This window comes from Myotis brandtii, unplaced genomic scaffold (genome assembly GCF_000412655.1).
Source record: "Myotis brandtii unplaced genomic scaffold, ASM41265v1 scaffold827, whole genome shotgun sequence".
NCBI classification, from domain to species: domain Eukaryota; kingdom Metazoa; phylum Chordata; class Mammalia; order Chiroptera; family Vespertilionidae; genus Myotis; species Myotis brandtii.
This window is the reverse complement of record NW_005371360.1, coordinates 330,615-352,676: the sequence shown is the minus strand read 5'-3', so window position 1 is coordinate 352,676 and position 22,062 is coordinate 330,615. Positions and strand designations below refer to the sequence as shown.

Below are 22,062 nucleotides of genomic sequence, written 5' to 3'. Positions count from 1 at the left end.
GGGGGGGAAGAGGGAGGCGTCCCAGGCCTGGCCCGCCTTGCTCCTCCCAGCAGATATTTTTGCCCTGACCTTTCCCGGGCATAGCGGGAACAGCCTGCCTCCCCGTGCCCAGTGCCAGCCTCCATTGTAAGCTCTCAGAGAGTTAAAAGAACAAGCTGTGAATCTATTAAGTGCCCCGGGTGTCTGGGAAGGCTACGTCTCTACTCCCCGCCCCCGTCAAGGCCTCCCTGGCTCTCTGTGCTCCAGCTGCTAGAAGGACGCGAGCTTGGCTGGGCACACGGCCCAGGTATTTGACCCAGGAGCCTGGCCTCCCCGGCCCCAGGCCCTGAGCCCCCCCCACCCCCCCGCCCCCTTTCTGAGCGTGGAACATCTGAGCTGCTGGGCCGGCATTCCCTGCCTCTCCCTCCCGCCCGCCATCTGATTGTGGACTCTACTCACGCCTCCCACGCTGTTGTTTTAATTAAACTCCGAGGAATAGGGCACAATGTGGTGCGTGATGAACAATTTTGTTTAATTAGGAGCTCGCAGTAACGTCAGGCGGCCGCGGCCTCCCCGGCACCCACGTGCCTGCTCCCACCCTGGCTGGCTGCCACCCACACATGCTCACGGGGACCCCAGCAGAGCTGCGTGCACATGGGAAGTGCTAACATGTGTGGGTGCGGCTGCATACATGTGTGAACATGCATGCACACATATGGAAACAGGAGCACAGAGGGTTGCAGGCAGACCAGCCTCCCTCATGCACAGGCCAGCTCCGCGCACCAAGCATTGAGGCCCTGTTGTTTGGGCATCAGCCTCGGGTGCTGTTATCGGTACTAATGAGAACCACCTTCTTGGTCGTTCAGGCTTCGGGGCCTGAACCACCTCAGACAGGGTCCTACTGCTCCCGATAGCTCCAGGCCTGGTTTGGGGGTTCTGCAGCTGCCATCCCAGCCTCCTCTGGGCTCAGCCAGGCTTGGGTGCTAACCCCGGCCTGGCTGTGTCCTGCCTGTATGACACGGCACAGGTGCGTGTCTCTCTGAGCCTCAGTTTCCCCCTCTGAAATAGGCCCCTCTCTGAGGAGGGCACAGGGAGGTACCTGCACAGAGCCTGGCACGTAGTTAGCGTTCAGGACTTGGGACTGGGGCCACTTGCCCTCCATGCAGCGCCCCCTGCATGGGCCGCAACCACAGCTGTCTATTCCGCTGGGGGAATAGGGTGACTCCGTCCAGGGTGGCTGTGCCAAGCCCTAGGTACCTGCACAGAGCCTGGCACGTAGTTAGCGTTCAATACTTGGGACTGGGGCCACTCGCCCTCCATGCAGCGCCCCCTACATGGGCCGCAACCACAGCCGTCTGTTCCGCTGAGGGCATAGGGTGCCGTGGCTCCGTCCAGGGTGGCTGTGCCAAGCCCAACCCTGGAGGGGTGGCGCGTGATGACTGGGCCTTTGCCCTGCTTTTCCCTTCTCTGTCCTCAGAGGACCAGCTGCCCCCCGGTTTCCCCAACATCGACATGGGCCCCCAGCTGAAGGTGGTGGAGCGGACGCGAACGGCTACGATGCTGTGTGCTGCCAGCGGCAACCCTGACCCCGAGATCACCTGGTTCAAGGACTTCCTGCCCGTGGACCCCAGTGCCAGCAACGGGCGCATCAAGCAGCTGAGATCAGGTGAGTGCAGGTGGCCAGGAGGATCTGGGAGCCACAGAGGGCAGCAGGGGGAGGGCAGCATCTCTAGGGCCCAGGCCCTGTGGGCTGATGGGAGGTAGAAAGGCGGAGATGGGGGGCAGCCGTGGGGGGCATTGACGATGGGTGTGTCTTCCGAGCTGGACCAGTGGGGATATAATGGGGCACAGACTGGCAGGGGGGATGGAGCTGTGGTAGATGATAGGAGGAGAGTTCTTTATTGCTGAGTGGGCACATAATGGGCCGTTTTGCACAGTGAGTTCCCAGCGAGGCACAGAGGATGGTGGCTGTCTGCAGTGCCCAGCAGTGAGGACACAGGGGGACAGACAGGCAGAGAGGATGGGAGCCACGGAAGGTGGCCTAGGGAGAGGGTCTTCTGTGCTGAAGTAGTAGGCGTCTCCAGAGGAGAGAGTGAGACACAGGCAGGTAAGGTGGGGGGAACCATGGGGAGCTGCAGGCATAGTGTCTCCAAGGTGGAGGCAGTAAGGAAGCTATGGGCAAAGGCAGGCAGAGGATGGTGGTGAGGTCTGTCTTTATGGGGCACAGACAGGCAGCCTCGCCTGCTTGTCTAGGCCCGGGCTGGGCTAGGGGGCCTGGGGCAGAGCACAAGGCCTCAGTCACCTCAGGGATGGAGCAGTCGTCTCGGCATAGCACCCGCGTGCGCCATCTGTGCGTCCATGTGTCTGGGGGCTGTGTGTGTCTTGTGTCCGTTTTCCCTGCTTCACGACACGTCCATGTGTGTGTCTGGGCTCCCTGTGTGATCTGACCTGTGGCACATGCAGCCATGCCATCAGCACATGGTTCGCCTCCTCCCTCCCAGGGCAGAGCTTGTCTGTGCGCATCTCAGCCACACGTGTACCCATGTTACCGTCCCTTCCGTGCACCTGTACCCAGTGCAGTCCCCCCACGTGCACGCATCTCGGGCCACAGCCCCCAAGTCCTTGTGCGTGCAGACGCGGGTGGTAGGGCTGTGCCCGTGTGCACTCACACATGTTTCAGTCCGTTGTGGGTGCACACGTTGGAACACACCTCTTTTTGCTTTCTCTCCCCTTCCTCTGAGGACTCCGCCTGGGAGCTAGCCGTGCCCAAGGCCTCCCCATCGTTCTCAATGCCCCTTACTCACTGCCCGGCCACATCTTCCCAGGAGCCTGTCCGCCCACCCTCTGCTTTCTGTTTCCCTCCCCAGGCCCTGAAGAAGGGTGGACATTAAGACCAGAATTTCTGCACCTGGGAGAGAGATAGCCTGACCCCCACCCCCCGACCTGTCCAGAGATATTTGCAGCTTTGGGGGTTCAGCTGGGGGAGTGATGGCAACCTTGGGAATCCAGTTGCTTCCCTGCTGGCTTCCACCATTGTCTCCCCAAAGAGTGAAGTGATTAAGAGCATGGACCTCAGGACCTGATGCCGGGGTCAGGTGTCAGCTGTGTCCTAGGGCAGGTCCTCTCTGGGTCTCGGTCCCTGGCGCTATTGTGAGGAGCCCAGGATGGGACGCCTGGCACATAGTAGGTGCTCAGTGAACACACGCTGCTCTATGAATCCTAATAAATCTGATTACTCTGCCTCTCCCTCTGCACCCCACACCCACAAGTTTACAGGCGTCTGCACAACCACCTGTTAATGATCCTGTTCTCTCTTTCTTGTCCCTCTGTTGTAAACGTTCAGAAACCTTTGGTAAGTCTCATTTCTTCACCATGTCAACAACTAACGCTCCCTCTGTGTCCCCTGTCCCTTCCCCTCAGACTAACAGCCACCGTGACCGTAACTGTGACCCACTCCACGTGGCATGTTTACTAACCCAGCCCTCCCCAGCCAGGCACCAGGGAGCTGCAGAGAGAGGAGCCCAAAAGGGAAAGAGGAAAAAAGGCCACACGGGGCATTCCAACCCCAGATTGGGTGCTGAGGGGAAATCAGGAGCTTTGCATACAACAACCCACCTGCCCCATTCTGGGCCTTGGCACTGCTGGAAAAAGGCGAAGTGATAGAAACCCGGGGGCCAGGGCTGGAGTGAGACTGGAGTTTTCTAATTGGGCTGATCGTGGGCTCTGCTCATCCTCTTTTCCCAGCATCTAGCCTGAATTCCCTGAAACCAGTTGCTGGGCTAATTCTTACTAAGGTGAGAATGACTGGTAGTGGCCCATGATTTTTCCTTCTTATGTTTCTTTGGCTACATCTTTTTCCTCTCACTACAGTGGCCATGGTCTATTTGGGCATCTTGGGAAGAAGTCCTGTTCGCTAGCCTCTAGCTTCTACCATCATAATCTATGTGTAGTGAAATAGCCCAAAGCAAGGGCTGACCTAGACTCCCAACTGCCCTAGATTCTAGTTCTCCACATTGAAGCCTTAGGCAGATTCTCATTTCTTCTCTGTAAAGAGGAGAGGGTGGCCTTGTCAGGTTGAGGATTTTGTAAGAGAGAACATGGTGGTTCCAAAAAGTTCAGGCTAGAGAGCCCCCAACCTGATAGGCTGGATAGCTGAGTTCAAGGCCCACCCCTGCCTTTGACTCATGGTGTGACAATTCCCTGGCCCTTCTGGGCCTCAGTTTGTCTATCTGTAAAATGGGCCTGGGCTTGTTTTTATTTTTCACCCTCAACATCTCTGCCCTGGCCTTGGGGTCCCCTTGTCCTCAGCAGGGTTATGAGCTGTCATCGGGGGAGTTGGGGAGATACCCTACCTCCTATCCCCCGGAAGATGAACAGAGGGTGGGACACTCTAGTCCGGGACCTCCTTTTCCTGTCCCCTGAGTTGTCTCTGCCCCCGTACCCACGTGGACACCCACACAGCCCTTTTTTCCTCTTTTCCTTTTGGAAGTAAAGGAGACTGCAGGCCCTCCCTCGCCCTTTGACCCCCTTCACTACCCTCCCCTGTCTTTCCTACTTGGCCTGTCTGTAACACCTTCCCTTTGCTTTATTAATGCCCGGCCCTGGGGCACTAACCCGTCTCCCACCGTCTCTAACACGATTCCTGAGATCCCTACTGCTCCCTAACCCTCCCAAGAAGGAAAAAAGGAAGGGAGGTCATCGACCTCCCTCCCTCCACCCAGAAGGAAGGCAGCCAGCAGGCCTGGCCCGGCACAGACCTCCGGGGCCTCGATGCCCTCCTCCCCCAGGAGTGCCTGCCTGCCTGTGGGAAGCCCTCCTGACTGACAAGCCCTCAAACCCACCCCGCTCCTGGGAGCCTTGCCCCCTCTCCTCGGCGGGGTCTGCAAGGTCCTTAGACCCAGGCTGGCTCGGCTCATGGCCTGGCCTGACCTCCCTGGGGCCCCCGGCCCCCAGGACTGCCTCCTGTCGTTCACCTGACTCTCTCTGCTTCCCTTACAGAAAGCACTCCGATCCGAGGTAAGAGGCTCTCTACTCACTCACCCACCCACTCCTGCTCTCTTGCTGCCCACCCCGCCCCCCAGGCTCCATGGGGGGCTGCCTCAGGCCCTCCTCCACATGTCTCCTCCTCGACACCCTGCCCAGAGTTCTTCCATTCTCTGTGTCTATGTTGCTGTCTGTGGCTCGAGGGCTGAGTCCGGCCATGGTGGCTCCTCAGGCCACCTGGCTGCAGGCGTGGGGCCGCCTCCTGCTCAGGTGCCTCCCATGCCCACCCAGAGTGGGAGAGGCCAGATTGTGACCATTGCTCTGTATGCAGCCCTTGTCCATCTCCAGCCTCCGTTTTCCCATCGGTAAAGTGAGTGTACCAGCACAGAAGGGGTCTCCCAGCTTTGCAGCTTGGATCTGGGGTTGCAGCCTGAGGGATCAGGGAGACAGGCAGTCTCAAAGGTCTGACTTTAGCCCCAGAGAATAGGCTAGAATGGGCCTGGATAGGAGCCCTAGGAAAGAGTCCGTGTCTAATTCGGTGTTTCTACGAAATGCAATGTGAGCTGGGGCAGCCTCTCTGCCCTCTCTGGGCCTCTGTGGTAATACTTGCCTTCCTGCTTCCCCAGAGCCTTGAAGTTGGGGGAAAGTAGGAATGTTAATGGGGCAGACCCTCCTCCGCTTCCCAAGTGACGGGTCCCGTGTCACTCCCCTGGGACAGCCACGAACAAAGCTAGGAGGCGGGGTCTGCTGGAGCTTGGACTGGATTTCCGGACTCTTGGTGCCAGGGACCCTGACCGAAGCCTGCGGTTCTAACCCACTTGGAGATACTCACCGTCTTCATTTACAGGTCACTGAGCACGCGGGTCCAGGCCTGTGATTCGGACCCGCTCAGAGAGGTTCACTCATCTGCACTTACTTGTGGACGTGAGGGTGTGCCCTAGGTTTTGGTTTCAGGATTCCTCGGGGAAGTCCTGGGCTCATTTCCATTCACTCACGGGCACTGTAGTGCTCGATCGCAGCCTGTGCTTTCAAGTATTCTTGAGAAGTTTCATTCATTCTTCTGTGTTTGTGGGAAGTGGCGTCTGCTTTGGGCCTGTGATTTCTAACATGCTGAGGGGAACTCGGCCCCGTTTTCATTGGCCTCGAGGGCACGCAGAGCTGTGATTTGGGCCTGTGGTTTTAAATATGCTTGAGAGAACTGGCCTGTTTAAATTTTTATCCGCTCATGACCAACAAATCCTTTGAGTCAGGCTCAGTGGTTCTCAACCTTCCTAATGCCGCGACCCTTTAACACAGTTCCTCATGTTGTGGTGACCCCCAACCATAAAATGATTTTCGTTGCTCCTTCATAACCGTAATTTTGCTACTGTTATGAATCGTCATGTAAATATCTGATATGCAGGATGTATTTTCATTGTTACAAATTGAACATAATTAAAGCATAGTGACTAATCACAAAAACAATATGTAATTATATATGTGTTTTCCGATGGTCTTAGGCGACCCCTGTGAAAGGGTCGTTCGACCCCCAAAGGGGTCGCGACCCACAGGTTGAGAACCGCTGACCTGTCGGCAGGGGTGACCCAGTCCTGACGGTTTGTTCAAACACCTTAAAGAATGACAGCCCTGCCTCTGTTGGCTAACGGCACTGTGGGCTCCGGGGCCCGAGTTGCACACACACGTGAGGAACCCAGACCTATGTTCCCGTACACACGGGCACTGGGTAAACCCGCTCAGCACCCCAGCTCCCGGTTCCCACATCACCAGGGTGGCCCGTCGGGTCCCAGGGTCTCGGAATGACCGCTGCGGGTTGCAGATGCTAACCCGTCTCTCCCTTTGCCTGGGCAGCATCACTCCCTGCCTTTGCAAACACACCTTCATGGCACAAGCTCCCCCGGCTCGTAGTTCATGTTGGCAGCCGTTTATGAAGCCCCAGCCCCATGACCAGCCGCTTTTACGGTGACAGTGGTGTGTTCAGGATGGTATGGGGCTAGGCACGGGGTTGGGGGGCGGGGGGAGACGAGCCAGGGGGGCTTCCAGGCTAACGCAACTCTTTCGTCTGCCTCTCCGGCCCAGCCAGAACAAGAGCCGGGCCAGGTGGGGCTCTGGGAGAGCCCTCCGGGCACCCCTGGGCCTCCCCTGACTGGCAAACTCTCTCCCCTCTCCCCACAGGGGCTCTGCAGATTGAGAGCAGCGAGGAGACCGACCAGGGCAAATATGAGTGCGTGGCCACCAACAGCGCCGGCGTGCGCTACTCCTCGCCTGCCAACCTCTACGTGCGAGGTAGGGAACGCCGTATCCAGGTCGAAGGCAGGGACCCGCCCCATCCCATCCTCCTCCTCCTGGGGCTCGCAGCCTCTGGGCTCCCCTGTCCCCTGCAGACCTGAGCAGGAGGGCACCCGTGCCCAGTCGAGGCAGCACCTTGGGCCTGGCGGCGCCCCTCTCCAGATCTCAGTTTCCTTGCCTATAAAATGGGGCAGTTAAGTCCCCACCCCTGTGCCTTGTGAATGACGCCCGAGTGGGGTACCGGCCTTGGAGGGGGGTAGCAGGAGGGGAGGGAACAGGGCAGGGCCTGGTAGGGGGGGTCAGGTCAGTCTTGAGCCTACAGGGCCGGGGGAGTCTGCAGGCCTCTGCCCCAACCCGCCCGCCCACCCCAGTCAGCTTCTTCTGTGGTGTGTCGTGCGTGCCTCCCTTGTCATGTGCTCGCTTCGCTTCTCCAAAATCCGTGACCTCGTAACTCGCCTCACTGCCCCCCCCTCTAGCGCCCTCCATCTAAGAGCTGGGGAGGGGTCTTCGAGGGTGCCCCCCATGCTGGCCCTCAGCCTTCCTAGAGCCCAGTGCTCTCTCCCAGTCACCCTCAGAAAGGACTCGTGGGGGCCAGAGCGAGACCAGGGCACAGCCGCACCTGCCCCCAGCGCCCCTGGGGTCTGTCCAGCCAAGCAGGCTTCTCCCGCCCGAGGCATGCGGGGCTCTTGCCCAAGCTCCCCCCTAAGGAAGCCCCTGGAAGCATCTACACATACTTCCTTTGGGGTCCCTTGGTCCCCTCAAAGACCCTGGGGGCTCCCCTGCCCCCAGATGTGTCTGCGACCCCCTTATCCCTGTGCTGCTTCTCTTCGGTCCTTTCAGAAATTTTAATCCGCCTCCTCCACTGTTTTCGTTCCTCCACCTCCCGCCTCCCATGGACGTTTCTGATCAGATTTGTGGTAGAAACAGTTTCTGCCTGCCAGGAAGTGGGCCCGTTCAGACTCAGGGCTGTCCCAGCTGGCTCTGTACCCTTGACGCCAGCACGGCCCTCCTCCAGGCCTCAGTTTCCCCATTCGACACACCAGGCCCCTGCCATGCTTCACCCGGGAGGCGGGCGGCTCCTCCCTCACCCACAGCCCACCAAGCACAGCCCCACCAAGCACACAGCCCACCAGCCCGGAAGCCGCTCCTTGGTTCTGCACCTTGGGTTTTGCATCTGCTCTCTGAGGAGGAGGCTGCATGGAGGGAGGGGACGGGGACGCGGGCGGGCGGGCAGGGCAGGGGGCACGCATTTGATCCGCTGCCACGGCCCCTCTGGTGAGTTCTAGTGCGTCCATGGCTCCAACTGACTGGTCTTTGTCTAACCTGCTTGTTTTTCTGCAAACACCTGGGATGGGGTGCAGCAGTCTGGCAGAGCTCAAGCAGGGTGGGGGCGGGCCTCTAGCCAGGCTATGCCGAGGAAGAGGGGCCCTGTGTCCTCAGCCCCCAGAGGTGGGGTCCCCGGCACGTGCCTCCTTCCTTTGGGGGGGTATCCAGCCTCCCAGTCTTTGCCTGGGTCTCAGACGCTCCATAATTGAACTTAGAAAAAGAATTGTGGAAGGCAAGTATAGATCGTGTTTGTCAAGGAAGGAGTGGAGGAAAGGAAAAAGGTCATTGCTGTTCTTTTTTATTTTTTAATTTTATTTTTATTTTTTGGTTTAAAGAAAAGAAAACAACAAACGATTGCAGCTTTTAGCCTTGGGAAGTCCTCTTTTTACTCTCTGTATCTCCCCTATTTTTTCTCTCCTCCCCATGTCATTGTGTTCTGCATCAAACCCCCTTTACATCCCTCAGAGCTTCGAGAAGGTTGGTGTGTTTTTTTCTTTTTTACTTTCTTTACCCACATTTTTACATTCTGAAAGTGACACACACACACACCACACACAAACACACACACGAAATACACACAGACACACACACACATGGACACACAGACACGCACATGGAAAATGCTAGAGAAATGAACTAAAAAAAAAAAGAACGGAATGCGAATAATGAGCGCAAAGCAAACAAAACAAAACAAAAAACCGCCAAGCGTGAGCAAAAATCCAGAAAGACACGAAAATCTCAGCCGCGCCCAGCCCGGCCTAGGGCAGGCCGCACACATGCGATGCTTGCATTGTGGTCGCCTCTATGCATCCTGTTGGTAATGTTGTTGCTAAGTTTTTTGCACTCCTCGTCGTCATGGTAACTTGGGCCTGATGCATGCTGGGAGAATGTAAAAATTTCTCTGCATGCCACTCTTGTCGGTTCGGTTTGGTGAATTCCCAACGCCTTCTGTTGGAGTGTTTCTCGTCTTCCGTTCCGTTTTTCTCTTTTGGTTTCCTTCATTTTTCTTTCTTTGTTCCTTTTGTTTAATTATGAGGTTTTTTTGTTTTGTTTTGTTTCATTTTGGGGGGGGGAAATCGTTATTTTCCCCCCCTCCCATCCCTTTCACCCAGCCCCCTCCTCCTCCAAAGCGTTTTGTCTTTGGTTCTGTCTTGTGTTTCTGTGCTATTTGATTTCGGTTTCTTGGGCTGAGCTGTTCTGTGGTTGTTCTCCAAACGCATTGTGATTTAAAAGCCAGTGTTCCTGTCCCAACTACCACCTGGGAGGGTGGAGGTCCCACAGCTGGGATGCTGGGCAGAAAGTGACCGCCCGGGTTCAGGGGGTGGGGGCATAGACAGATGATGGGAGGTGGTCGTAAGTTGGTGGGGTGTGTGGGATGAGCAGCCCGATTTGCCTGACCCTCCCAGCCAGCCCCCTTGTACCCAGATCTGGCACCTCAGCCTTACCAGGCAGCAGTGTGGGAAGGGGACTTAAGCAGGCAGGTTCCCATCGTCTGCCTCAGTATGAGACCACCTCCCACTCTCCCAAACAGCCCCCCCAAAAACAGGCATTTGCAGTACAGCTGAATGGGCTGTCGGCATTTTGAGTTCTTGTTCAATGTAGTGACAAGTCCAAATGTGGGACATGGCTCCCTTAAACCGGACCATCCTCCCAAAATGATGCATGCTTGACACTTAGGCAGCATTCAGAACGGCGGCTGGTGTGTGACTTCGTGGGGCCTGGCTGGGCACAAACACGGAACCGCCCCTCAGAAAGTGTAGCATGACAGACTGGGGAAGTACTTGGCCAGTATTCCCGGCCTCCGCCTCCCCGGCAGCGTCGGCTGATTCCCCCACCACCTCGCAGGCTCTGGGTCTAGTCACAGGTGTCTTTTGTCCAGACATAGAGCACGGTCACTTTCTGAGTCCCTGAGCATCAGAACTGTGGAATTCTGGAGAAAACCCAAGGGAACTTTGGACACAGCCTCTCCGCCCCTCTCTCTGCCTCCCCGATTCTCTCTGCCTTTCTCTCTGTCAGCTCTCTTTCTCTCTGTGTCTCTCTCACTCACAAACCTTCAGCGATGCATGCTCCCATCATTTGCTCCCTCCCTTGAATAATGGCAAGCCCTCGAGAGTCCCACTCCAACCCCCAAACCAGCCTCCAGTAATATCCACTGAGATTCCTAATCTCCAGCCCCAGCCACGCCCCAGCACAGATGATCACTGAGGGCAGAGGCAGCCTCTCTGGGGTCCCCTTTCCCCCCTCTTGTCCCTTCACTTAACTCCCAATTATTAAGCCTAGGGCCAAGTTGGCAAGAGGAGTTTGGATGCAAAAAGAGGAGATGTATTTCTCTTGTCTTTTTAAATCCACGGTGAGAGCGTCAGGCTGACCCTCAAGGAAGTTCCAAAAGATGGAAGAGAGGGGTCTCCCAGCCCCTCTACCAAAATCATGTCCCAGTGAGTTGGAGCTGAGGGTCTCTGAAGGCCCCTTGGACTTTGGGGGCAGTATTGCCTAGTGGTGAGAGCACAGACTCTGTGCTCCAGCAGACCCGGGTTCAAACCCTGCCTCTGCTTCCTGGCTGTGTGGCTCTGGGCTAGTCACCATTTCCTCTTCTAAACAGTAAGGATCATTAGTATGCCTAGCTCACAGGGTAGCTGGGAGGATTCCATCCAGCTAATTAACGCTCCTCAAGTGCCCTGTGTAGTGCATGGCACAGAAGAAATGGCTGGTGGGATTGTGGTAGAACAGGGAAGTAAAGAGTTCAAGCAGATGATCTGGACCAGGCACTGGCCTTGTTTGGGGACCTCAGTTTCCCTGTTACGTCCTTCGCAGATCCCCTGTTTGCATAAGATGGCTTATGGGAAAGTGCTTTGAGAAGAAGGGCAGAAGCTAATTCATTTGCTCAGATCTCATTTTTTGCTGGTGCTTTTCTGAGGCCATTTCATGATCTCATTTTCTCCTGGCTCCAAACCCATTCCCGTGAGATCAGTGGCCTCCCCAGAGCCACGTCTCTCCTCCTGTGCCCTGTCATTCCCCCAGGCAGCTCTGTGGCCACAGTATCAGAAGGGGGCAAAAAAAAAAAGGCGGCCCAGTGTGGGTGCTAGGCTACCCTTGCAGATAAGTCCCAGCCCACCCCACGAGATGTGGGCCACCTGGCACATTCTGCCCTCGAGGCTACAAGCATTTACATTGTTGCCAGAGCAGCCAGCCCTGGGAGTTAATTGCAAAGAATTTCCAAATCTAACTCTTTTTTTTTCAATTCACAATCTCCAGCTTTGCTGATCCTGGGTTGTTTAGGGGGTGGACTATTCAGACTTGCCCTTCTCCTGAACTTCATCTCTGAGATCCAAAGGCCCAAAGTCAAAACCAGGCCCATTTTGTAATTCAGCTGGCAGCTGCACTCCCAGAACTCCTCTGGGGAGGTGCAGCCAAGGCTTTTGACAAGCTGGGAAGATGCCAGACTATATGCTCCCTGGCTGTTAAAGTTGTTTTTTCTCTTTAAAACCGTAAGCCGTGAAGGTGTGAATTCGTGGCCAAAGATGGTGTCTTTCCCGCTTGGTCTAGCGACGGAGCTTCATCGAACCACGATGCACAGGACCCAGGAAATGGTGTGCCACACAGCCCTGTGGTGGGGACACGCAGGGAGAATGCAGAGCAGCTGGAGGGAGACCTGGGGAATAACTTTCACTTTCCAGGGACTTAAGATTAGGGTTTTGGAGGAGGCCATGTGGGGCTGGCGTCACTTACCGCCGGCCTCGAATGCCGAGCTGAGAACCTGGGGCTCGATGCCCATCACCAGAGGGAGATCTAGATTGCCCAGGGCCGAGGTGTTCCTCAGAACCTTTCATTTGAGACCCGTCCCCCGGTCTTTTCATATCAACTCATATTACGGAATTTTATAGGACAGATTGTTTTTAAAATTAAATTTCTGGCACTCAAGCCATATAATTAGTGGACATGACCTCTGAGTGCTCCCCTTACCTCTTGGCCCCCCGAAACAGGAGTAGTTGAAGATATTAGTACAAAGATATTGGGCCTGGAACCCCTCTCCCCTCCTCTATCTCCAGAAAGACTTCCCGTGGGGCGTGCTGGCCAGCTCCCCAGTTCTGCCCATTATACCCAGCCACGCTGCCCCCAAGGGCCCGGACTTGCCCCTGGGGGGTAGGCGATGGCAGATCAGGCCCCAGCCCTTCTCCTCATCCCACCCCACCCTTAGGAGAGAGGGGGCTCCAGGGTGGGCTTGGCGGGCGGCGGGAGGGCGGCGCTCTGCAGGAACACTGAGCTCTAGACCCCCTCGCCTGCTGCCTGCCTCACACTCTTTGCATTGCTGTTTCCTCTGTTTTTGGTGGGGGTGAGGGGACCATTAGATTACACCTCGTCATCCGGAAAGCCCGCGTCCCAGCTGCAGCAAAGGGGGCCAGGGGAGCCCGTCGATTGGCCAGATCTCATCCCGTTTTCTGCTAGAACACAGCAGCAAAAAGCACGGGGGGAGAGAGGGCATGAAAGAATAAACACCAATAGAAAAATCGATAGTGCAGCAAAACGTCCGCTCAAAACACCAACTTGCCAAGGCCGCTGGTCAGCCCGTGGGCCAAGGGTCCAGCCAGGTCCCTCCAGGCCTCGCATGCTACCTGATGGCGGAGGGAGCTGGTGGAGGGAGGAGGGAGGCAGGATGGTGGGGGGCTGGGGGGCAGATGCATAGGGCAGGCCGTACCCACCCTCCCTGGGCTACAGGCTGAGGTTCAGTGGAGGGGCTGAGAAGCGGGACTGGAAATGAGGCCTCGGAGCCCCTCCCTTCCCCTGACAGGTGTAATCTAAGCTTCAACCCGTGGAGGCTGCAGAACTTGTGGCGTCTCTCCCCTGCCCTCCCCACCCTCACCCTCATTTTGGAGTCCAGAGGAGCATCCAGTAGCTTCTCTCACCCCAAAATGCCCAGCAGAGCCCCCCCACCCCCACCCCTCGGAGCTGCGGCTTGCTGAACCATGGAGATGTCTGACACTGTCGAGTTCCCTACCTAGTGCTTCAACCAGATCACCTCACTTTTGAGTTTCCCCTTCCCCTCTCCCCCACCCTTCTCCCCTGAACCCCACTTTTGGTTTTTGAGTTTCTGCCTCTTCCTGCTTGGGGGAGGGGTCGTCTCCCGGTTGCTTTGATGGTTTTTGAGTTGTTTTTCCATGTGAACCACCGCCCACCTTCCTGACCCCTCACCCACGCGGGTCCCCCCGCTGGGACCCCCCGGCTACTCGGTGATGAGAAGAGCTGGAATCGAGAGCCAGCTGGAGCGTGCTGAGGACCAAGGCTGGTGTGGTCCCCTTATAACCCGCCTGGACCCTCCATTCAGGTCGGTAATTGGGGGCGGGGGTCCCGCGGGGCCGCCCTGTCCCGTGGGCTCCGCGCCCACCTTACTTTCTCACCCGCACCTCAGACTCGCAGCCGGGGGTGGAGAGATGACGTGGGTGGGTGTCAGCACCAAACTGGGCAGAACACAGGGTCAGCCGCCCGTCCTTGCCAGCGGGGAGGATGCCTGGGAACCTTGCAAGACCCCTGTGGGGGGGTCTGCGTCACCTGGTGCCAAAGGGCAGAGTCCTCCCCAAACTCGTGGCAGACCAGCCCTCTTCCCACAGCCCACCCTGAGGAGAGGATGGGATGGTGAGAAAGCAAGTGGGCAAAGTGTCTTAGGCGTCAGCTTTTATAGCTATTGGCAGAGCCGTTTAACCGATGGCTGCCGGCCATGTTGGGGATTCTAAGCACTAAAATTACTGTGGTTGATAAATGCCCTCCCACATTTAACTGACTTACAGTTAACAACCTCACACATCAAGTCTTTTACATATTCAAGATGTATGCCTTGTCCCTACTTCTGAAAAAAAAAAAAAGGTACTTTCCAAATTGTGATACTTCCTGAGGGAAGATTTAAAAAAAAATTTTTTTTATTTATTGATTTCAGGGAGGAAAGGACAGGGAGAGAGAGATAGAAACATCAATGTTGAGAGAGAATCATTGACCGGCTGCCTCCTGTACCCCCCCTACGGATCGAGCCATGGCTGCCGGCCATGTTGGGGATTCTAAGCACTAAAATTACTGTGGTTGATAAATGCCCTCCCACATTTAACTGACTTACAGTTAACAACCTCACACATCAAGTCTTTTACATATTCAAGATGTATGCCTTGTCCCTACTTCTGAAAAAAAAAAAAAGGTACTTTCCAAATTGTGATACTTCCTGAGGGAAGATTTAAAAAATTTTTTTATTTATTTATTGATTTCAGGGAGGAAAGGACAGGGAGAGAGAGATAGAAACATCAATGTTGAGAGAGAATCATTGACCGGCTGCCTCCTGTACGCCCCCTACTGGGGATCGAGCCCGCAACCTGCGCATGTGCTGCGACCGGGAATCGAGCCGTGTCCTGGTTCATAGGTCGATGCTCAACCACTGAGCCACGCCAGCCGGGCATGAGGGAAGATATTTTAAGATCAGATGTGAACAGGGTCGCTTGGGCGGGATGTTGAGCCTTACAGAGGGATAAATTGGGCTCACATTTAATCTTTAAATTCTAAAGCCGGCGCTTAACGCCCTTTGATGTTCCAGCAATCCCTTTCCGTGTAAGCCTTTTACTGACGGCCCTGGGCGTTTATTATGGAGGTGGTTGGTTATTATCCAACTGGTGGTCGCTGGGCACTATTCAGCTGACAGCTGTGCATGGGGGATGGGGACTTTTGCCCTCTTTGGTGTCCTCAGTGGGTAAGGACACACAAGGTTCCAAGAGCCAAATGCCAAAAAGGGACACCTGGCTATGATTCTGCTACTTTCCACGGTGACGGGAGAGAAGGCTCACTGTATCGCTTTATCCGCGGCAGGGGCAGGGCATTCCTGGCGTTGCTCTCTGGCCCGCCACTTCCTTTGTGTCTCCCAGCTGGCCCTGGCCCCTCTCCGAGCCTCCCCTCCCTCATCCACAACCGGGCATCAGAACATTTGCCTCTCAATGTTGTTGGGGATCAAGCGAGATAGGGATTCAATAGAAATTCTTACTCTTTCCTTTTTTAAGTGCTTTAATCCTAACCCATCCCCAAACTCTCCTAAAGTAGAGGATCAAATTGGTCTTCCCAGCGGCCCGGAAGTCCAGCAGGAGACTGCACTGCTGAGCCCTGTCCTAGGCACCGCCCCAGGCAGCCTCGTGGCCTCAGGATGTCACTGATGTCTCCATGTTGCAGATGGGGAAACTGAGGCTCCAGGAAGGCCCCAGGGCTCATTCAGCCACTGCAGTGCCCCCCCTCTGCCCTCCAGGCCTCGAGGAGCTGGTCTTATTGTGCAGTTAGTGTCTGGCCCGGTTTGTTCAGCCCTAAATGAGCAGTGGGCCTAGAGGGGCTTTATCGAGGGGGCTCCGGTGGGGCCGGGCTGGTTTGCCCCGAAGGTTCTTTCTCTGCGAGGATGTCACCTCTGTGGCCGCCGAGGCTCTTGGGTGCTGGGTAGGGGGGCCAGACCCTGTGTTCTGCCAGGGGTGGGGGGCACCTCCCTGGGGAAGCCACAGCCCTCCTCCTTTCAGACCCCGATTTTCAGCCCCACACCCATTCCATGTTGTTGTTGTTGTTGTTTTTCTTCTTGCTTTTGGGTGTTTTGTTTTGGAAGAATTTTTTGTTTGGTTGGTGTTTTGGATTTCTCCTTTTTTCCGCTTTGTTTCTTCATTTGTTTCTCCTGGTTTGGACGTCGATGCTGTTTTCTGTCCTTGATTAATTAGCTCCCCGCGCTCATCCCCCATCGTGTTCCGTTTCCATGACAACGCAGCGTCGGGCATCCCACTCGTATGCCTCGCTGTGGATGCTGGTGGCGGTGGCTGGCCTGGACCACGTCCGCTGGCTGGCCGGACCCCATTTTCTTCCTCCAACTCCCCTCACCCTCCACCCAGCCCTGCCAGAGAGCTGCCCCCCATCTCAGAGCCCCCACCCATCACACCCCCAGTCTGTCAGCATGGCCCCTCTGTCTCCCCTCCCTGCCCTGCCCCCACTCCTTCCCTCAGGGGATGCCTTCCACGTCCTCCATCCTGTCTCCAGTGTGACTCTGGACTTTTCGTGGGGCTTCCTTTTCCGAAGGGCTGCCAACATCTTGGCCCTCCCCCCTCCTCCCCACAGAGCTCCCCCCTTCTCTCTGCCTCCGTTCAGGGATTCAGAAAACAGGGGTTGGGGTTTCCACTGGGAACCCAGGCTGCAAGAGGAGGAGCCAGGCTGCCTCCCTTTATCCCCTACAGCCCCCTCCTCTGTAGAGCAGGCCACACCCCCTACCCACACCCTCTTAGGGTGCAACTGTACCCCTTTACCATGTGAAAATTAGAGGCAGGTTGGAACGCTGAAAGTCACGTGGCCCTGTGTTGCCTTTTGAGACTCCATTCTGCCCTCTTCACAGTTAGAGACCAGACTCCTTGGCCCACCCAGGGTCTGGGGACCTGCCCATGTGGCTTCCTAAAGGCCCTGGTCTGAGCCAGGAACAAGCTCTTTCTGGCTGGAAGGCTTTACCCTCAGTCCTTCCCACGGCGTGTGCCGCCCCAAGGGGCAGCAAGCCATTTGGAAGTGCAGGTGCCTGTGAGCACGAACCCCTTCCTTTCCCCACACCCCCACCCAGAAACCTGTCCAACTTCTGAAAATGGAGCCCCCGAAACGCGTCCTGCTGCCTTCATGGTCTGCGAGATGGGGACCGAAGGCTGCATCCGCTTCCCGCTAAGAAATGCACAGGACATGTCCCCGTTTTTCTCAGCGTTCAAGTTCATTCCCCACATTTATTATTATTATTATTATTATTATTATTATTATTATCGTTGTTGTTGTATTCTGCCAGGGCTGTGATGTGACAATGTGGCATGTCACATTGGGTCACATCCGCTAGAATTAATATGCAGCATTGAAGTGGGCCCCCTCCCTCCTCCTCCTTTCTCTGTCTCTCCCACCCTCTCTCTGTCCCTCTCCCTGTGTTCTCTCTTTCTCTTGCCTCCCCTGTCTCTTCTCTCTGGCACCCACATGAGTATGCACTCAGGCCCCTGAGATCCAGGCCTCTTCCATGCATTCGCTCTCTCTCCGTTCCTCTTCCTGCCTCTCTCTCTTTTTCTCTCTTTCTCCTTCTCTCAACCAATCTCTTTTGCATGCTGTTTGTGACTCTGAGAGCTGCATTTATCAATGGAAACTTGTGAGATCCGACAGAAGCTTTTAGAAGGGTTTCTATACCCAAAAACCACAAAAATTTCATTAGAGTTTCTCATCTTTTCCTGGAGGGCCCCCGGGGAAGTGGGCGGGGCCCGAGTCACCAGAGGGATGGGGGGGCTGAGATTCCCGGCCTGTGCCACCTGGTTCCAACTCTTCCCCTGACCTCCCCTCTTCACTCTGTCCTTCCCAGAGCCCCCCACGTGCAGCCAGGACCCTCCGAAGCTCCCCACTTGGGAGAGCGAGTTGAGGGTCTACTCCCTGAAGCCACATCTGTCATCAAAGATGAGAAACAGCTGATAAATTTTTGTGTTCGTAACTGTGCTGTGACCAGTCCCTCTGGTCTCTGAAACCCTGTTGCTATGAAATAATGCTTCATGTCTCTGATTATATATCGATATATCTCTCTTGTTTGTGAAGTACCTTCCTTTGAAGTTTTGGTTTCTTTGTGTTGGAATTTGGTTTTTTAATTTGGTTTCTTTGTTTTCTTTTCATTTGGAATTTTAAAAAAATTCAACTGGGGAAAAGGAAACAGCCCTGTTTATATTTAAATTGTTTTCCACTTTTTCCCCCTTTTTTTTTTCTTTCTTTCCTTCTTCCTTCCTTTCTATCTTTCTTCTTGCTTTTCTTTCTTTTTCCCTCTGCATTCTGTCTCCCCCCTCAACACCCAACCCCACGCATCTCCCTCCTGCCCCCAGTCCGCCGTGTGGCTCCTCGATTCTCCATCTTGCCCATGAGCCACGAGATCATGCCAGGGGGCAACGTGAACATCACCTGTGTAGCCGTGGGCTCGCCCATGCCATATGTCAAGTGGATGCAGGGGGCCGAGGACCTGACACCCGAAGATGACATGCCCGTGGGTCGGAACGTGCTGGAACTCACAGACGTCAAAGACTCGGCCAACTACACGTGTGTGGCCATGTCCAGCCTGGGCGTCATCGAGGCCGTGGCCCAGATCACGGTGAAATGTAAGCGGGGGGCAGGGGGAGGCAGGTGGCCCCCTGAGCCTGGGGCAGGTGATGGGGTGCAGGTAGAACACCTCTGAGTGTTGGCTTTGGGCCTCCATGGCTTTGAAGGGGAGAGTTCTGTGGTCAGATGTTTATTGCTTATAAATTATTCTGGGCCTGCCCCCATGGAGTAAGGCATGGTCTTGCTCTGCTGACCTCACCGTCCAAAGTAGGAGACACCTGTGTAGCCATGTAGCTCTGATACAGGCTGATCAGGGCTGTGATGGGGGCCACCTAGCGCCATTCACACCCCCAGAGTAAAGGCCCCATTTCCCAGGAAAGTTAGGTCAGGGAAAGACTTTAAGTTGAAAGGGAATAAGCCAAAGGAGACGGAGCATCGTTTTAAGAAAAGGAATAGCTTATACAGAGACTCAGAGGGAACGGGAGGGTAAGGTGTGAGGACTGCAGATTCTCCCTGTGTCTCAGGTTTGTGGTGAGATTCAGAGGAAGGTACCCACAAATATTTTTCCAGCTTTAGAACAGGGGCCAGCAAACTGCAGCCCTCAGGCTGAATCCGGCCCTCAACTTGTTTTTATGAATAAAGTTTTATTGGCACACACCCATTTGTTCATGCCTTGCCTATGGAAGCTTTCTGGCTACAAAAGCAGACCTTAGTCTCAACACAGGCCTGCAAAGCTAAAAGTATTTAGTGTCTGAGCGTTTGCAGGAAAAGTTGAATGAGCCCTAGGTCAGCTGGTTTGTTGGTCATTTTGCCGAGGGATTGAACTCTTGGTGAAGGCGTCCTGAGGCCGGTGTGGTGTGCCGTCTTGGGACAAGTGGGAGAGAAAGCCACAGTTATCCAGGTGCTGAGACACAGCTGTCAACAATTCTTGGGCCCTACCGGTGGGGTGGAAATGAGATAACCTGTGTGGTGATAGGAACTGGGCAAGGTAGCTTCTAGCCTCGGTGGTGAGTGAAGGCTTAGGGATGGTTTTAGAAGGAGCTGGCCATGTGGCCGTCTGGGCTTTCCAGGTGCTGGAACAGCAAGTGTGGATGGGAACAGACAGAAGGGCCCTGTGGCTGAGCAGAGGGAACCACAGAGAGGGCTGTGGACTCGGGGCCGCCTGTGTTTCCTTCAAACGTGAATATTTTTCTTAAACAGCAAATATTCTTTTAAAGTAAATATTTCCCGCTTTATGGGCCATCGAGCCTCTGCTGCAGCCACTCCTTTCTCCCGTCAGAGTGGAATAGTGGCCATTGGTCAGTGCTGCTCCAATAAAACGGTATTTACAATAGCAGGTGCTAGCCTTTGGACCGGCGTTTGCTGACCCCGGCTATAGGTGACGGGAGAGGGGTCCTTAGGCCCGATGTCACTGCCAAGGAGACCCAGGCTCAGAGAGGGCAGTTGTGTAGCTGAGAGTCACACAGCTTTGCGGGCCTGCAGGCAGCACACCCGACACGTGACCATGCCCCCCACCCGCAGCTCTCCCCAAAGCCCCCGGGACTCCCGTGGTGACGGAGAACACAGCTACCAGCATCACCATCACATGGGACTCGGGCAACCCAGACCCCGTGTCCTACTACGTCATCGAGTATAAATCCAAGAGCCAAGACGGGCCGTACCAGATCAAAGAGGACATCACCACGACGCGGTACAGCATCGGGGGCCTGAGCCCCAACTCCGAGTATGAGATCTGGGTGTCAGCCGTCAACTCCATCGGCCAGGGCCCCCCCAGTGAGTCGGTCGTCACCCGCACGGGCGAGCAGGCCCCAGCCAGTGCGCCGCGGAACGTGCAGGCCCGCATGCTGAGCGCCACCACCATGATCATCCAGTGGGAGGAGCCCGTGGAGCCCAATGGCCTGATCCGGGGCTACAGGATCTACTACACCATGGAGCCCGAGCACCCCGTGGGCAACTGGCAGAAGCACAACGTGGACGACAGCCTGCTGACCACGGTGGGCAGCCTGCTGGAGGACGAGACCTACACCGTGCGCGTGCTGGCCTTCACCTCCGTGGGCGACGGGCCCCTCTCGGACCCCATCCAGGTCAAGACACAGCAGGGAGGTGAGGTGCCTGCAGGAGGTGTGGCTCCTGTGGGGGCAGCAGGATCCGGGGTCCCCGCAGAGGGAGAGGCAGCGGTGCAGTGTGCCTTCTGACAGGCAGCTGGCTGATCGCGCCTGGAAGCCACAGGGTGGTTTGTTGGTCCCACGCGGCTCTTTAAAATACCTTCATGCCGGCGTTTCAAAGCAGGAAGTTGTCCCAGAAAACCCAAATTTCTGGCTTCCCTTGGAAAAATCTAGTTTGGCTTAGTCCACGGGGCTGCAGTCAGACACCCGATAGCTCCCCACGGCTGCGTCTGAACAAAGGGGTGCCGTTTCCAGTCGTTCTTCACGGCTGGGCCCGTGGGGGTCTGAGAGCTGCATGCCGCCCGTCTCGAAATACCCCAAAGGCAGTGGGCTGGGTTCTGGCCACTCAGATAGAAGGACCGGGCAGGGGGGGGGGGGGGGGGGGGTGGAGGGAGGGGGGGGGCACCTAGGTGTGTGGGACCCCAGCTCTCTGCAGGTCTCTGGTCCTTTCCTCATGGGCTCAGGCTTTCTGAACCCCAAGTCCGGGAAGACTGAGGCAACCCACGCGAAGGGACAGGAGGGTGGGGACTCTGCCCCCCAGGGAGGGAAGGATGGAGCTGCACATTCCCAGTGGTGTCCCCCCACTTTCTCTGTCACTTAATTTGGGGGACGGGGAAGGCGCTGGGGTGATTTGGAAAGGGGTTTGTAAATGTTTTTCCATTGGACGCAGAGAGCGGGGGAGGATGGAGCTGCACATTCCCAGTGGCGTCCCCGCCACTTTCTCTGTCACTTAATTTGCGGGACGGGGAAGGCGCTGGGGTGATTTGGAAAGGGGGTTTGTAAATGTTTTTTCCATTGGACGCAGAGAGGGGGGAGAATTGAGGTGGACAACTGACAACCAGAGGGCAATGGGGGTCCCCTGGGAAAATAGGAGTAGTGAGAGCAGTGGGAGAACATTCTGGAAGCATGGGAGACAAGCAGCCGAGCTCCACGGGAGTCTGAGGAGAAGGCGGCCACCGGGCAGGTTGGGTGCCCCAGGGGTGAACCCTCCCGGCCTCCCCCATCTCTGTTCCTCTGCCTCCCCAGTGCCCGGCCAGCCCATGAACTTCCGGGCCGAGGCCAAGTCCGAGACGAGCATCGGGCTCTCGTGGAGCCCCCCACGGCAGGAGAGCATCGTCAAGTACGAGCTCCTGTTCCGGGAAGGCGACCACGGCAGAGAGGTACCGGGGGCCGCGGGGGGCGAGGCGGCAGGGCGCTCACTGGGCCCCTCGCCTGCTTGCGCTTCCTCCCATGTCCCCCTGACGGCTGG

At 56.2% G+C, this 22,062-nt stretch overlaps 1 protein-coding gene across 1 annotated transcript in view; it reads left to right on the top strand.

Moving 5' to 3' along the window:
- Positions 1 to 22,062, top strand: part of PTPRS (protein tyrosine phosphatase, receptor type, S) — a 62,428-nt gene that overhangs the window by 8,736 nt on the left and 31,630 nt on the right. Inside the window, exons 4-9 of the mRNA XM_014531865.1 lie at positions 1,457 to 1,645; positions 7,135 to 7,245; positions 9,040 to 9,051; positions 18,438 to 18,707; positions 20,170 to 20,751; positions 21,840 to 21,973. Of these exons, the coding sequence (XP_014387351.1) occupies positions 1,457 to 1,645; positions 7,135 to 7,245; positions 9,040 to 9,051; positions 18,438 to 18,707; positions 20,170 to 20,751; positions 21,840 to 21,973 (1,298 nt within the window). The remainder of the gene's footprint in view (positions 1 to 1,456; positions 1,646 to 7,134; positions 7,246 to 9,039; positions 9,052 to 18,437; positions 18,708 to 20,169; positions 20,752 to 21,839; positions 21,974 to 22,062) is intronic.